Here is a 17,644-nt window from a genome sequence, read left to right on the forward strand (position 1 = left end):
AGGGATCCTTATGGAAAATTCAATGAGGAGAGTCTCAGGAGAGGTTGGAAGACAAGAAACATAGGGGCAGCTTTAAGGTGGTTGTTTGGTGGCAGAAAAGAGAGATAATGACATTGAAAAAAAAAGCAGTGAAATAAGAAAAAGGTAGAGAGAAGAAAAGCATCTTTTGAGGTTAAGACCTTTGCAGGGAAGAAGGAGCTGAGTTCAAAGATCATTGGGATTTTGGCTGGAGCAAAGATAATGGGGAGGAATAAGCAAATTAGAAGTGTGTGTTTGGGGGATATTGCCCCAGCAGTAGGGTGAGGTGTGTAACCAGTGAGACAAGAAAGAAAGAAATAAAAAGAAAGATGTGGCAAAAGGAAAGAAAAGTTTGCTGGAAACAGTGCTGAGAAAAATAGCACCCTTAAAACAGTTCTTAAAATGGTCAGCAAGGCAGAAATGAGAAGCCAAAAGGAGGAAAAGAGAAAAACACTAACAGCTATGCTGAAATGCATGCAGGGAAGAGAGGGCCCCGATTCCCCCATTTCTTCTTAGATTGCTGTTTGTGTACGTAGTGAAGAGCTCTTATTTTTCCATTCACATCTTTCTGCACCTTTACATGTAGCTTTTCTATGTTTACCTGTATATATGTGACTTACAGATGGTGTTACCCCATTTTGCGTCACCCTTGGGAGTTTTCAGAGAAGTTACAGCCTCAGCAGAACACAGTTGTCAAAAACATCTGATGCTTTGCAGTGTGAGCAATCTGATGGGAAGTAACTGATGGACATTTCCGACAGCCTGATTCTCAACAGTTGGAGGGGTTTCTTGTTTACTTCTGAATATACCTCAGCATTTGATGTTTGACTGCTACAGAGTCGATTCTTTCATTAAGAGCTGTTGAGGGTTTACAAACCATGTGCCTAGGTTTAATGTGCCATGGCTATGCAACATTCCCAGTGAAGATCTCCACTGTGCCGCATCCTACTCAGGCAAGGACTGTGAGTGGCTTCTAGGGAAAGGTTACCATTTCACCTCTTTCCCCAGGTCTTTGTCTGCAGGAATATGGAAAGATTGGATAGATGGAGGATGTGTTTATTTTGGGAAATACTGTCTCTTCTTCTGTCTCTGAGAGGGAATACAGTTGGCGATGTGTTATTGTTAAACTATATATGTGCTCTCTGGAGAGTCTTGTACACAATGTACTGTATCTGTTTGTAAAAGGAATAAACAGGTACATGCTGTTACAAAGCCAGGATTTGTAACAAGACCTCAGCTCTTCAATGACAAGGAAAGTGCAAGTCACATTTGTGCACGACTTTGCAGCAGCTTCTCACGCAATATTACACAGACAGGAAAAACAGCCCCTGAAGAAACAGATGAAGATGCGTTCCTCAGGGATTACTGTGTGATGAGACTTCAGGAGCAGTGTGCAGCATGGGTAGCCAGCATCCCGAGAGCAATAACAGTCCTCTTGCCCAAGGCACTGCTGTCACAAATGGGCAGCCTGCCTCTGTAAAACTGGGGGGAGAGAGAAAGTTAAAGGCAAACCTTGACATTTGGAAATTAGTCAGCCACCCTGTCTCACTCCTGCTTGCCTGCCTGTTTGGCAGCAGAGCAGGCTGGTGAAAATGTTTCTCTGATCACAGACGGTTTGGAAGCAAACTGACGGATCTACAACTGGAGCATGTGTCAGCATTACCTTCAATCAAAACGCTTCACTAAAGGATTCATGTTAGTAGCAAAAAAATAAAGGCTTGGCTTAACATTTTGTCCCTCTCATCCTTGTCTTGCTCCTTCCCCTGGAGGAACCTCATGCATACCCCAGTGAAGGGGAGGCAGTTTCAAACAAGCTTCTCACAAAAGAGCCAGACTCCCCTCCCAAGACTTGTACCTGCCTCCCCCCAGTTCAGTCCCATCCCACAGTTCTCCAAGGCACCCAGCTGAGGTTCGGGATAAATCAATTCCAATCCCAAAATCTGTTTTATGTCCTTATACAGTCCAAACACGAACTTGAGGCTCTTTCTTCTCTAAGTTGTTGCCCATCTCTATGTCAAATGCTGCCTTTGCAAAAATTCTCACCCCAGTTCATCACCTTTCCCTTCTCCCTCCCTGTCCCACTGTTTCCTCTCTGCTGTACCACATGTGGCTCAGGCTCTTATTGTCAGCTCAGCCTCCTTCCCCGCACAGGTCACAAGTCCTCAGGGTGGAGGAAGCTGCTGCTGAGGGATGAGGAAGAGACAAGAAGCAGTGAACCCCTTGCAGATGTGAGCTGGAGAGGGCTCTTCTCAGCTCTCTGCTTGTTCTCAGATGTGCTTCTTGTCAGTCTTGCAGCTCTTGGGAGAAAGTGGCGGAAGGGCTTTTTTTGTCTCAGTTTGGCAGGCAACCAGACAGTCAGGTAGGGGAGAGGGGTGCATAGCTACCAGTTAAGAAACAAATATGTAAAGTCACTGGAATGAAGTTGCACAAAGCCAGAGTGTGATTGTGAGAGACAGACTTCAGGCAGCTTCGCTGTACGGTAACCTTCACCATGTTGGAAAACAGTTTTTTGCCATTGTTGTAATAGAAGTGTTGGCTTTGACAAACACGTCTTTCAACTGCTTGTTTCTTCTTCCTCTGACAGAGCTCCCTTTCAATAATTCAAATAAATTCTCCTTGGGAGCTGCGTTTCTGTACTGGAATAATTAAGATCTGAGATTATTCCCCTAAACTGTCAGACAGTGTGGCATCAATCATGTCTGTCAGCAAGACTTATCTCTGCCATAGCAGCAGGAATATTGGCTCAGAAGTGGTCTGCGAACACAAGAGAAGCAACATAGGTAGGGAGACACACCACTTTTTACTAGACCGAATGATAGTCCTGAAGAAAGGCCTTTGTATCAAAAGGTGCTCATTTTCTCCAATGGGGTGTGCTGGTCTAATAAAAGGCAGGATTTCTTCTTCCTACTAGCCTTGCATTGCTTACGTTACCTGTGCTTTGATCAGGGTCTGTGGTTCACTTCAAACACTTCCCCAGGACATTTGCTTGTTTTAATCACCACTGGCTGTCTCTGTTGCTATCAAAGGAGCTCCTTTTGCTAGCTTTTGGTATGGGGAATGCATCACCCTGTAATCAAAGCGATGTTTAACTTATCCCTGAGCATCTGGAAAGAAACCTTGAAGAGCAGTTACTGGCTAAATGTAAAATACATATTTATTAACAGCTGTGCAGGCTGAGGGGGGTGTGTGTGTGTGTGTTTATATATGTATGTATATAGTTTGTCATGCTGTATTTGTGTTGCTAGAATGTGAAGGCAGCTGCTCTTTTATATTACAGATTCACGGCATACTATATTTACCTTTTAAGTAGAGATGTAAAATAAAAAACAAACAATGCACAGGAAAAATAGTTTGAATTTCTTATTATATAATACCATTCAACTGAGTGTCTTGGAACATCACAAAAACACACTTTAATACTTACAGTGATCATGTGATTATCATTGTAATTATTAGTAGTGGACTGACAAATGGCTCTGTAAAAATATTTGAAATTTTAAATATTAAAGAGGAAGAAGCAAGTGGAAGGCGAGTGCCTTTCTGTTCTCACTGGGGTCAGCTCAGCAGCCTCTTCCAGAATTCCTGCAGACCTCATTCACCCCTGATTCTCGTCCACCTTCTCTGGGTTGTGATGGAGCTACAGAAAAGCAGGCTGAAATTACTCAGAGCTGATCAACAGGTATGTCTTATGAATATATACTCACACAGAACAGGATTACATGCATGAAAAAAAAATCTTCTACTGTTTTGAGATCTCTGTTGTCTCAAATAATGACTTCACTGATGATGTCGCTACACGTGGGTAATAATACAGGCCAACCTATGTATCACCCAAGTTTTAGTTTAGAATGTTCCATCTTTTGCCTAAGCAGGGGATGTTTGTTGGTGGCAGTTGCACCTTAGATTGAAATATTGGTAATTATGGCTTCCACTGAAGAAATGGTTGAACATATTGCCCTACCCAACAAGCCACGAAGTGAGCCATCCAGGATTAGTAACAATTTCTGAGAAGACAAGGAAGACAAGGGAACGCCCTTCAGCATGCAAGAGGTAATAGAGGGGACCAGTGCCCTCAATGGGGCTGGGGCTGGACCGTCTCCGTGGGCTGGAGGAAGGCTGCACAGCCACGTGGCTGCTCCTGGATGTGTGCCTGGGACAGGCACCACGGAGAACCTACAGTCTCATTGAACCCCTGGGCAAGATGATGACAGGAGAGATGAAGGGCTCTCCAGGCAAGCATGCGTGGCCTATTTCAGTGTATTTATAGCATAGCTTTTCTTTGTTCTGCTTCGTGTCCTTGAGGGATGCGGGTCAATTAAGTCTGAGTATCAGAGTTAGCATTGCTACCCACAGCCATCATATGAACAGAAACGGCCGTCAGCAAGGCCAGAAATAACCTGACGCCCAGAAGCAGGCAGGACAGTGAGTAGAGTGGGGATCTGTTGTACAAACTGGTATTTTGCCGAAAGAATGATGCCCCCATCTCCTCCGGCATTCATGTCTGCAGTACCTCTCCAGCCCCTAGCCGGGAGTGCTGCTGTCACTTTAGCAGGCAAAGTCCCCAGAGACAGCATTTCCCTCATCCAGCTTGACCCACCTGAAGGGTGGGTGTCAGGTCTAACCTTGCCAGCTGCCTGGAGCGGCACAAGCGGGGCGGGGGGCAGCTGGTCCCCACGGCCAGAGGCGTCTGTCCCACAGCAGGATGAGCCATGCTCTCAGGGTAACATGAATCTCATCCTCCACCTCGTGCTTCTGCACAGATCACGAATGGAGACTCAGTTTTACCAAATCAGAAAAAAAAACCCAACGCAGCAGCATTCAAACTGGAGACGTTCCAATTATTAGGAGCAAATAGAAATCACTGCACTCTCCTCATGCAAAACATTTGTGGTGCTGCTAAATGAGCCGCTGCAAACTTTGTAATGCTCCACTGATTTTTTGTTACTCAGCAACTACTATGGTGGTTCAGCAGTGAATAGGCTAAACTGCATTTTCCTAGCAGAAAAATAATGAAACAAAATGAGAAGATCGGGAGATAGAAAGGGACCAATGGCACTGGTGGCACAGCAGGAAGGAAATGAGGAGCGAATGGAAGTTTGGCAGTCTGGAAAGGTCAGGTTGCAGGCAGAGCTCCTGGAAAGGGATCGGGGGTCACCAGCCTATTAGGAGATCAAGGGAAGGCAAGTTTTGAAGCCAAGTGGAATAATTTAAAAGAAGGCTACTGAGAGGGAGAGATGAGGACAGCATACTACTAGGACAGAGATCTGCCTGGTTTGGGACAAAGTAGTTTGGTGGGACTGTCATAATCTTAATATTCCCATTAGCTGAACAGTTACAGAAGATGCCAACACATACTTTGAAGATACACGATTTCTGCTGGCAGTTAAAGCTGGTTGAATCTTAGGGGCAATATCTCAAATTAAAAGAAAATAAAAAAAAAAGAATGGCTGGCCAAATCCCTTCTGCTCTGCCTCTGCAGACAGGAGAGCTCATCTCCATCGCTGCTGTCAGGTAAGGGAGCATTCATGCACAGCCGAGTGCTGCTCCCTGCAAGCACTGCTCCTGCTCGGAGGTGCCTCTCTAGAAATCCATGTGCGCTCATCCATGGAAGTAAAGCATCACGTGCGCTGGTACGGTGCCATATACAGCTGTCTACAAAACTAAGGGAATTATTTTACTTTCTCCACCTGCCTTAACCTATTTTTCCTCTTCCTCAAATTCTCCTTAGCATTTTTTTTCCCATCTGTTTTGCTGCACTTCTATTTTGTAGTCTTCCCTCAGTATCCATTACTGGCTGCTGTTAAAGTCAAGGTGGACCAGGTTCTTTGTTAGGCTGATGTGATATGGCCTATTTTTATGTTCTTCCTTGGGTAACGGCCTGCTAAAAATTAAATCATTTCATAAAAGGACAAATCAAATAATCAGATGGGGTTGCTTTTTCTTCAGGTAACATAACAGCATGTATGTTACATTTCATTTGAATTAAGGCTATAATCATATACACATTGCTGAAACTGTTACGTTTCATAAAGTGACCTTATTTTCTGCATATTTTGCTTTGCGTGTGGAGTTTTTTCTTTCTATTAAATTGCATATCCATGGAGGATTTAGGGGCACTCAGCCAGTCAATCCAATTTGGAATTGGATGGTGGCTGTAGTGGGCTAAGTCCCTTATCTGTCCCCTTCAGCTGTTTTAGTTCTCTGCTATTGACGGAAACATAAAATTAAAAGTGGAATCAACTCAGAGGCAAGAGCCCAGCAAGAGACTTAGGAGGGAAAAGTTGAGGAGGGAGATTCTGACTAATCTCTCTGCAGCTGGGGGAATGTGCGGACAGATTCGGTTTTAAATATGCGTGCAGTAGATGGGATCTTTCACAAATATTGCCATTTCCTTTCTCCTTGTGGGTATCAAAGCAAGTATAAGAAGAAAACTTAAATCAGATTGGTAATAGTTGGGGTTTTTTTGGAGAAGTGGGATTTATGGAATTCTGTTTTCCCACGTGGTGTGTACTGGGAAATGATGAAGCTCGAGGAATGAATAGGAGGCCTGAAAGTGGATTAGCCATTCCTACAGGATGATAGCAGATGCATAAAGAGGAACTAGCTAGTGTATATACTTGATTCTGTGCGTACTTCATGTTATGTACATACTATGGTGAAAAAGCACCTCAAGCTATTGAAATCAGTGGTTACAATGGTGCAAAATCGACATAAATAAGAACTGGAATTTGATGGACCAGACTGTTTGGTGTGTCTGTAGGATTCATAGTTGTCTTTGTACCTTCTGACTCTGGACCAGAGAGGGCCTTCCATTTCTTTTAGGTTAGTACTTCCTGGTAGGCTAAATGGTGAGAGCTTCCTATGTCCCTTGATGACCTAGATTGCTGGAGGTGCACAGGAGTTGGGTGGTGCTGCTTTCTTCATGCAAACTTCTCCACTGTGCTTCTGTTCGGGGACTGGCAGTAGGCAATGCACACTGATGAATAAAATCTCTTATGTGAGGGGTTCTCCCCAGGGAGGATCCTCTTCTTCTTGTATAAAAGAGATGTGAAAAACAAAACCTCATGGTCAGCATTGTACCCCATCAGCTGGCTGGACCTTCCCCTGCAGCAAGGGCAGGAAAAGGGCGATCCTTTAGTGCCTGAGGGACAGCAGGCAAATCTTCCTTCTCTTCAATGAGGGTTTCTGGCCATAGCCAGTACAGAGGAGTGACGGGATAAACCCCACCTCTTTGTGTAGGAATGATGTTCTTCAGATCACTTCCCTCTTGTCCGTGGGGGAGACAAAGGTGCTCCTGGGGCTGGGCTTGGTGTGAGGTGGGGAACAAGCAGAGCATTGGAAGGAGGAGGTCTCTGTTTGTGAGAGGAGTGGTGGGAGAAGGGCAGAAAGGCTGCAATGGGTGTCAGGAGGGGAGGATGAAGGAGCAAGGGAGTTTCTCTGGAACAAGGAGAGAGTGAAGAGCAGCGAGGCAAAGCAACACAAGGAAGGGGGAAGCAGAATCTCTGTACTTATTTAAGAATATTATAAGATAAGGTGGGTTTTTTTGTTTGTTTGGGGTTTTTTTTGTTTTGTTTTTGGTTTTTTTTATGGTTGGACTTGATGATCTTACAGGTCTTTTCCAACCTTAGTGATTCTGTGATACTCCAATAGATGAAAGGAAAATGTAGCAAAGGGAAAGAGAGGACAAAGGCAGAAATAAGTCTTTTTTCAAATCAGAAAACGTAATGCTAAACGAAACAATAAAATACATTGCTGGTGCAAGTGCGATTGGTTTGGCTGACATCTATTTTCTCCCTCCTACTGGGCAGCTCAATGAGCTGCTGAAGAGAAGGGCACATAAATCTCAGGTAGGTGAGGTGTTGTGTTGATGAAAAAAGGCATATAAACTTGGCATCTTGTGGGCTTGCCTCCCTACCTGATTGATGCTGATGTCTCAGGCGACAGACGTTGCTCTTCGGATCTGGTACAAATTCTCAGTGGCGCTGCAAGGAGCCACTCCTCCCCACTCATGTCCTTGTGTAGGCACAGGCATCTCTGAATCAAGATGCTGATGCTAAAAACTAACTGTCCTGAGCTGGATTAATTCTTGTGGCTGTGTGAAAGCTACCATGAGTGCAGGAGAGGCGATGAGAATGGGCAGCTGGGGTGGTGGCAGAAAGGACCTCCCTGTACAGCAGTGACACAGATTTATGCTAGATCACAGTGCTCATCTCATCACCAACTGGCAGGACACAAGTCCCCATGCTCATAAGAAGCCTCTTCTGTCTTGATTCTCTGGTGCGTAACGATGTAGGATTTCTTGTTTACTTAACAGAAACCAAGCTGAAAAGAGAAGGGGAAGCCCAAGGCAGCCCCCGTTTCTGCAACCTGTCAATCTGGCCTCACTCACGATGATCATCTCCTACATTTCTCCCCAGTGATCCTGTTTTCTTGGGTCCTACCCCTTGTTTCTCCATGCAGCTTCCAAGTCTCTTGATTTTCGATGCTCCTGGGCAACATTGCAAAAAAGAGAGGAAGCTTTGGTCAAACCCACTAGAACTCCATGTGAATTTTGTCCCAGTACCTACAGCCAAGGCAAGTTTCACAGGTCTCCTCGTCTTTCAAATACACATTCAGGGCACAGTTTCTGAAGACCTTGTGGGAAGTTCTGATCTCGAGCTACTTTTAGAATAGAAAAGCAAAGTCCATCTCTTAGGGTATTTGTAGATCCTTCATGGCTCAGGGAAATTTCCTCACTAGTTGTCTTTTGCTAAACAATGATAGCACTTTTTATCTTTTCTTATGTATAGTAGAGCTGTAGAAAAGCTACTTGGGCCTCCCTGCTGGATAAAAGACCTTTCTCAGTGAATCACAAATGGATCGGCATCCTAACCCGGTTCACAGAATACTGCCTGCCCTTTCAGGGACAAAAATTCTCTACCCCCTTTTTGCAAGGATTTTCTTTACATGTGGAGAGATTGCCACATGGTGGCAATTTACCTCTGCTTTACAATTGTATATACAAGTACCTAACCCAGTCTAGCTTCTTTTCCAAATGTCTGTTTTCTTTCAGCCCATCCTGTCCTCTTAGGAAATGCTGGCACTTCGATGTTAAGATTACTGGCTCGCTCTTTGTTTTTGTTGGGGGTGTTTGTCCCTCTTCTCTCTTCCCTCCACCCCCCAATGCTTAGGATGCCATTACTTTTTCCTACCTCCTTGCAGTCTTCCTACCAAAAAGAGGTTTGGATTTTATATAATCCTTGGCTAGTTTCTTAAAAAGCCAGATAAACTTCTTTTCCTTACAGGCATGAATGGGATGACCATGGGAACAGCTGGATAGAGCAGGGAACCACAGCAGGACAGGTGCAGAGGGTTGAGACAGTCTGTGCTCAGGACAGCTTCCTACGACCCTCTCCTCAAGTGGGCACGGAGAACAAATTGAGAAGCCATAATCCAATCTCTGCCATAATACCATTGAAACCAAATCAGCTCTGTGAGAAGTTTACACACTTACTTTAAAAAAAAGGGCAACAAACACGACAAGAGCTCTCTGTAATAATCGTACGGTGAAGATGCTGACCATGATCCCATGGTCAATAGTGTTCTGAAACGGGTCCAAAGCAGGGCACAATTTCGTGCACTCCTTTACACGCAGCTGCTAAGTGTCCAGCGCTCTCATCCCCTCACCTCTCAAAAAAGCAAGCACCCTTCTGAGGACACTGCCTGCAGGTTGAACTGTAGCAGTGAAGGAAAGGATCTCACTCCACTGCAGGAAGAGCAACAAAGAGAGGGCTCCTTGCACAGCAGAAAAGCCAAGACGTCCCTGGAGTAATTCCAGAGGCTTGCAGGCTGAGGTATTTTTACAACATCATAGAAACATGAGATTTTATTTTTCAAGAGTCCTGATTGTAGGTTAGTGCCTTTTGTGCTTTCTTTTCAATATAAATTTGTTAAGAAGTGTTGAAACCGACCTCTTACTGAAATTTGTCCATGCCGACCTACCACCTTTTGTTGGCATCTATGTTTAAAGCAGTATTTTCCTCTGTATCGAATTTCATTCATAGATTGCTGAAATAGATTTAGAAGTGTGAGTATTTGTCAAGCAATGTTCAGGATCAAGCATCATTTTTTGCCATTTAGCCATCATAACAAGCATGTACTCAGCAGACAGTCTGAATAAAATTCCGTTGTATAGAACTGTCCTCTGTTGTGAATTATATTTTTTATGGCAGATTTACTCCTCTGACAGAAAATTCAATACTTAGCTGCATTTCTATTACAGATACGGTCTTCTGCTAGCCAACAGATAAGCTTTTTATCACAGCCATGCTTCTGTGGCACTCTTCTGGGCTCCTGCCAAGCTCTGCCTTCATTCCTTTCATGAACAGATCAATGTGCAAACATCTGAAAACCCTAAATAACATAATAGCTATTTGAATGCATGCTCCAAAAAAAACCCAGAACCAAACTGATTTCAAAACTGCTACACCTACATAATGTACCTAATGCGAATCTACAACACAAGGGAAGAAGGGAAAGGGGTAGCACAGAGCTAACATTTCCAAAGCTGCCCTGCCCCACAGACCATATATATCAGCTTTTCTTCTAAGCCACGGTGGAAGCCTACCCTCTCAGGCCTCTTTGCCACATCACCCCTCAAACAGAACATGCAACAGCAGCATCAGCTGGAGCTGGTAATGTTGGGAAGAAGAGTCTGGGTAAAGAATGTGATGAAGAACAAGCAGAGAGGAGAGATTACAGTGTGGTGTGTTGTTTGTTATGCATAAGAGCAATGCCAAGGTGTGTGTGGGGTGTGCGTATCAAAACACACAGCCACTGGTTAGTACTCCAGTCTAAAATTCAGAGATGACCAGCAGCTGCAGCTGTGTTGTTCGCAGTGGTTGCTGAGGGCATCTTCTGCTAATAATTGAGCACCATGCATTTATAACGAGGCAGCGAGACTCTTCACCTTACACGGCCACACAACCTGCTGGCATTATCCCCAGTGTGTTTTGTCTTCTCTGCTCTTGTGAACTCTCTCTCTGTCCTGCTTTTTGCAATAGAATAAGCACCTGTGGAGAGAAGATCCTTTTTTTTCTCCATTACCCTTCAAACGAGAGGATGTGTGCTTGGAGTGATGCCTGTTAGTGGGAGCGATGCTGGAATACCAGCATCAAAAAATTCCCCATGGGGAAACAGCAGTGGTAAAAGAAGAAACCTGAAGAAGTGAAGTGACCTTGGTGGGCAGCTGTTGAAGGAAAAAATGAGGAAAGAAGTAGGGAAAACTAATTGGAAAGAGGTTAATGTGCAAGGGCAATATAAAATATAAAAAGGTACAAGAAAAGGAATGGGAAAACAACCAAAAAAAGCAAAAAGGAACAACAAACAGAAGGAGAAAGCATAAGCAATAAAACAAGAGAGGCAAAAAGATGAATCAAATCTCTCTCCTTACTGAGGGGTTGTACTGCAACCTGCCTTATCTTTTTTTAATATAAATTTATAAATAAACTTCATTAGCTTTTTTCCTGTCGGGCGGATATAAAAGATGCTAGTAAGTTCTTACAGAGGGTAAATAGTTTAAGGGGATGATACTAGTGATACTGAAGTATTAAAATAAAGATCAAAGCCAGGACTGCCAGAATAGGGTTTCTAGGTTATCCATACACCATTACAGCTCTAACAGATTAAAGACTCATTTGAACATAAAAAGAGGAAAAATCATAGGGATCATCTCCATTATAAAAATGCCTTGATTACAAAACATAGTGAAGGCCCAATTCTATCCGGCTCAGACCGAACAGTGCTTTATGAATATCTCCATTAAAATTAGTGGGATCGACTTGGTGTGACCTGTTCCTCAGCAAGAGTAAGGGTGTCCAAAGTCAGTATGCTCAAGCTCAGTGGCATTTTTCAACGCTTAGATCGGTTTCTGCTCTGGCCTCTGGAGCAGTAAGGATGACAGTGGTGTTTTGACTGTTCACCTCCATCACCAGCAGTGCACTTACAGTTACACAGATGAATATTTGTCATAAGGAGGAAAATCTGTGCTCTGCAATCTAAACCCATCAGAGCATTGAGTATTGTTACAGTAGGTACTAGTTCCACCAGCAGTCTCTGGTGCCATGGGGATCAAGGTTTCTGCCTTCAACCTCTACAATTCCTTGGAAACAAGAGCTGTTCTGGGATCAGTAGGATGGGTAAACAGGCACACTGGACCATGCAGCTCTCCCTGCTGTCAAAGCTGTAGCTCTCCTGGACATAAACATTTCAGACAAACTTCTAAAGTAGGTGAAATAAGACCCTGAATGAAGTGAAAGTCACACCACGGTACAGAGAAGATCAGTTGACTTTTTCATCTCTGTTTCAAATGTCATCTATTATGGCGATATGCTCTCAGGCCAAATCAGGTTTGTGGAGAGAAGTAAAGTTCAATTTGAAAGAGAGTAGTTGTACTTCAGAGATGGTGTCTTTCTTTCCATTTCCCGCTATAGTCAAGGGCAAACAATTCTAGGATTTTACATAAACTCTAGAGTAGCGTTCAAAATGGAAATATAAAATCCAGTGTATTAGAACTCTGGAAGTTGTAAGCCCCGTCCAAAAAGCAGCTATAAAGTGGAGCTGGTTGGGTTTGGTTTTCATACCTTTACATTTCCACCACTTCCTGTCTGATATGTCCAGTTTTGCTCAGATGTCTCAGACCTGATGCTGCCATTACACATGTTACGATCACTGGCACCTTACACACAGGACAGGTAAAGAAAGCAAGCAAAAGTTCAGGAAAAAGCTACCATGCCTTCTTAATTACCTTCAGGATAATGGCTTCCAACACAGACTTGAAATTTGTGACTTGGATTCACTTATAGGTCTGCAAGAAATCTTCAGCACACATCCACTCCCACTGCCGAAAGAGGGCAGAGTATGGAGGCTATGAAGATAACAGCATTTCACCCACAGCTTTTTCTTGTGATGTAGTAGCATAAGTTAGCTGTGAAATCAATGGTGTTTCAGAACATTTCTTGCACTGCTGAGGTTTCTGGCCGGAGGTAGCCCAAACACGCCGTCAGTCTATAAACCCTCAATCTCGGCACAGAGGTCACATAAAAGAAAAAGATGCCTAGCCAGAAGACCGGCAGGTTTATGTGGGTCAGGGCTGTTTCTTTTATGTGCCAGAGGACAAACCTGCCCCCTTCCACCTTGAACTGGGGAACTACAGAGCTTCAAATCCCTCAGGACTTTTTTCCCCCTCAGCTTGTCTTGCAAGTGTCTAGGCATGATAGAAGAAGGAAAACTGCAGAGAGGGAAGACTGAAAAAACAGCAACCTTTAATGTATTCCTACTCTCTATCCCCATTCCTCCTTTTTTATACATCAACAGTTTTAATAATCTAGGAAAAGCGAAACCTGAAACTAGAAAATCCTCTCCTACCTAGTGTCAAAAAATGCTCATCATGTACTAAGAAACATTATGATGAGAGGCAATGCATTGAATATGTTTTCTCTTTTCTTTTTTTCATTTGACACCAGTTAGTTCTGCATTTTTTAAATAGCTGCTCTGAAACAACCAGCTCGCATTTTAAAAGAAACAAAAAATTAGGATCTGCTTATGGACTGAAGTTAATACAGAAGTGACTTTTAAACTAGATGGATGACTGAAAAAAAAAAAAAGCAGTGAAGTCACTCTTCTGTATAATATCTTCACTATGAAAATAAACCACTGTTACATCCACGTTAAGCATATGTAAACAAAACAGATGGGGAATTTCCCACTGCTGGTTTCTTTCTTCTAAGGATGGTTATTTTCAGTTCATAAACTCTCAGCTGTCATCCCTGATTTATCTTCGCAGCAAATTTCTGTTGGGGTTACACGGCTATGAGCTTGGGCGACGCGGCACGTCTCCCTGCTCGCTACGCTCTTCCACCCCTGCCAGCCACAGCATTTGCAACCGGGGTTCGCGCTTCTCTTTTAACCCCTTTTTCATTCTTCCCTCTAACAGTGCCTGACATTTTGAGCATCGCGGCTGTGCTCCAGCATGGTGAGATCTGTATGAAGGAGAAGCACACTCTTGTTTTGTTGGAAAGCGTCCTCCTTCCTCCTTTCCTCGGGGAGGGGAGAAAGGGCTACCAGGGGTAACGAAACCCCGCCTGCGTTCAGTCCGCTGCCCAAACAATGGCTTTATTTAAAGATATAAAGACATCGCTATATAGAGATCCTTTAAAAAATGTTTTCGCCGTCCCCAGCCGCAGAGAGAGCGATCACTTATTTGCTGGAAAGCGCTCCTCCCGCCCCTTCCTACTCCTGCCCTCCCTCCTCCCCCCGCCTCCCCTCCCCATATATTATTACTCTATGCCACCAACGTGAAAACAGCCCCACCGCGCTCCCTGCCCGAGCCACGGCCGTGAGGGAGCCTCTCCCTCGCCCCAAGCCGGGCGGCTCCTCCGGCCCCGGCCCCGGCCCCGGCCCCGGCCCCGGCCCCGGCCCCGGCCGCGCGGAGCTGTCTATCCCCGGCGGGTGCTGAACGGCCCGGCGCGGCAGCGGGCGCCGGAGCCCTCCCGGCCTCGCCCCGCCGCCCGCAGGCGAGGTAGGCGGCGAAGGGCGCCGCGGAGGATGGGGGGAGCCGGCGGCGGCGACCCCGCGCCGCCCGCCTGAGCCCGCCCGAGCCCGCCCGCGCCCCGCACACAAAGCCGCGCCGCGGCCATGGAAGAGGAGCTGAAGTGCCCGGTGTGCGGCTCGCTCTTCCGGGAGCCCATCATCCTGCCCTGCTCGCACAATGTCTGCCTGCCCTGCGCCCGCACCATCGCCGTGCAGACCCCGGAGAGCGAGCAGCACCTGCCGCCCCTGCTCCACCCGCGGGGCCCCGCGCCGCCCGCCGCCGCGCCGGGGCCGGCAGCGGCCGCGGGCTCCGCCGCCTGCCCGGACTCGGAGTGCGCGGCGGGCGGCGGCGGCGGGGACCACGCGGACAAGCTGAGCCTGCACAGCGAGACCGACAGCGGCTACGGCTCCTACACCCCCAGCCTGAAGTCCCCCAACGGCGTGCGGGTGCTGCCGCTGGTGCCGGCGCCCCCGGGAGCGGCGGCGGCGGCTCCGCGGGGCGCCGGTCCCGCCAGCTCCTCCCTCACCTGCCCGCAGTGCCACCGGAGCGCCTCCCTGGACCAGCGCGGCCTCCGCGGCTTCCAGCGCAACCGGCTGCTGGAGGCCATCGTGCAGCGCTACCAGCAGGGCCGCGCCGCCGCCGCCGCCGCCGCCAAGTGCCAGCTCTGCGACCGCAGCCCGCCCGAGCCGGCCGCGGTGCTGTGCGAGCAGTGCGAGGTGCTGTACTGCGCCGCCTGCCAGCTCCGCTGCCACCCGGCCCGCGGGCCCTTCGCCAAGCACCGCCTGGCGCCGCCGCCCGGACACCCGGGCGCCCCCGGCGGCGGCGGCGACGGCGGCGGCGGGAAGGGGGCGGGCGGCGGCCGCAAGCTGCCGACGTGCGCCGAGCACGACCTGGAGAACTACAGCATGTACTGCGTGAGCTGCCGCAGCCCCGTCTGCTACCAGTGCCTGGAGGAGGGCAAGCACGGCAAGCACGACGTGAAGGCCCTGGGCGCCATGTGGAAGCAGCACAAGGTGAGTCCCCTCGGCCGGCCGGAGGCGCTGAGGCGGTGCTCGGCGCTGGGACTTGGTCATCCCCATGCCCTGACTTCGGGCTGGAGCTTGTGGGACATGAGGACACTTCACGTCCATCATCCTCCCAGACTTTTCTCCCCTTGGCAGAGTGCTCTCAGGTCTCCCGTCCTTCCTGACTGCCCAGCGACTCCGCAGCCTCTGCTCAGGGTTAGAAAACCCACAGGCTCCCTCCCATACTGGCCTCGCCTTATCTCAGCCAGCAAATCCCAGGCTAAACCAGGCCCCCAGAGACACCTGGGATTAGTGAGTCTGTCTCACTAACTTGTTTGCCTTTCGCAGCGTCTTTGGCCGTCCCATCCTCTAGCGGGTGGCAGCAGCTGCATGTGAGGAGCAGGAGTAGACAGGATGGTCATTCCTTCCTTTCACCGCCACCCTTTCATCTGGGGCTCCGTGGGAGCTGCCACAGCCATTTCCCGCCACGTCTTCCTCCCTGCCATTGTGTCGATGAGGGAAAGTGGCCCAGAGCCACCCAAATATTTTAAGCAGGAAAGTGTGATAGAGAGGATCACGGGACATCATGTTGTCTCTTGGGCCTCAAAGAGGCCTCCCCTCGCTCTCAGTTCCCAAAGAGGCCAGAAGGAATGGCTGGAGGGACCTTCATGACATAAAAATGAGTAAGGAAAAGTAGGATGGATGGGGCCTGGGGACAAGTAAAGCTTTTTCTAATTCACATAATGTCGTGGCCTGGTTCATGCTTCCCTGCAAGCGGTGCTCCGAAGCCCTCCCTGGAGCCCCCATGAGAAGACTTCAGAGCCAGGCGCTTTGCAGCACAGGCAGTTTGCTGAGTTCTCTTAGAGCTGTTGGGTTACTTGGCCCTGCTCTCCTTGTTAAAAATAAGACTTTGCAACCATTGTGGCCAGCAGGAGTAGGGAAGCGATCGTGCCCCTGTCCTCGGCACTGGTGAGGCCACACCTCGAATACTGTATTCAGTTTTGGGCCCCTCACTACAAGAAGGACATTGAGGTGCTGGAGCGTGTCCAGAGAAGGGCGACGAAGCTGGTGAGGGGTCTGGAGCACAAGTCTTATGAGGAGCGGCTGAGGGAACTGGGGTTGTTCAGTCTGGAGAAGAAGAAGCTGAGGGGAGACCTCATCGCTCTCTACAATTACCTGAAAGGAGGTTGCAGAGAGGTGGGTGTTGGTCTCTTCTCCCAAGTGACTAGTGACAGGACTAGAGGAAATGGCCTCAAGTTGTGGCAGGGGAGGTTTAGGCTGGATATTAGGAAAAATTTCTTTACTGAGAGAGTGGTGAAGCATTGGAACAGGCTGTCCAGGGAAGTGGTGGAGTCACCCTCACTGGAGGTGTTCAAGGAACATGTGCACATGGCATTGTGGGACATGGTTTAGTGGGTATGGTGGTGTTGGCTTTATGGTTGGACTTGGTGATTTTACAGGTCTTTTCCAACCTTAACGATTCTGTGATTCTGTTTGAATAAAGAGCAAGACATGACCCTGGAAATTGAAAAAGTGTATGAAGTTAGCTCATTCTTGCCAAGAGTGGTGGACTCTGGAAAAATGATTAGTTAAAACACGTGAATGTACAGAGGCAGCTTTAATACCCGCGTGCTGCGAGCAGTCCTTTGGAGCTTCCTGCTGTACTGGGGGGAAAGGACTTCTCCCACAGCTGTGCGAAGAGCGCTTGGCTAGCTCTGCTGGCTGCAGGATTCCCTTCTTCTCACTCTCTGCTACAGTTAGCAGTAAAGGAAGCACAGAGAGATCCTTTCAGACACTGCAGGGGAGGACAAAATCAAGACGGGTCTCATCATCCCTTAGCCATGGAGTGGTTGAGCACAAGCTAGGCTAAGACATTTGGCAAGGAAAAAAATGGACTTTCGATTTTAAGATTCAAAAAAATGCCACTTGGGGTGATCTGCATAGTTTGTCCATCTGAGAAAGACAAACTTCTTCAATACGTATTTCAGTTTGAATACTCTCTGCCAAGGGCTCAGCCATCTCCTCCCGAACGTGGTGGGTGTTTGTGCAGAGG

General features: G+C 47.3%; 1 protein-coding gene across 2 annotated transcripts in view; it reads left to right on the forward strand.

Annotated features, from left to right (window-relative positions):
- The first annotated feature begins 14,691 nt into the window (after positions 1-14,691).
- Positions 14,692-17,644, forward strand: part of TRIM67 (tripartite motif containing 67) — a 34,312-nt gene continuing 31,359 nt past the window's right edge. For both annotated transcript variants that reach the window (XM_009811817.2, XM_059833377.1), the window contains exon 1: positions 14,692-15,600. In XM_009811817.2, coding sequence (XP_009810119.2) covers positions 14,692-15,600 — 909 coding nt within the window. The remainder of the gene's footprint in view (positions 15,601-17,644) is intronic.

Source organism: Gavia stellata, chromosome 2 (assembly GCF_030936135.1).
Source record: "Gavia stellata isolate bGavSte3 chromosome 2, bGavSte3.hap2, whole genome shotgun sequence".
Classification (NCBI taxonomy): domain Eukaryota; kingdom Metazoa; phylum Chordata; class Aves; order Gaviiformes; family Gaviidae; genus Gavia; species Gavia stellata.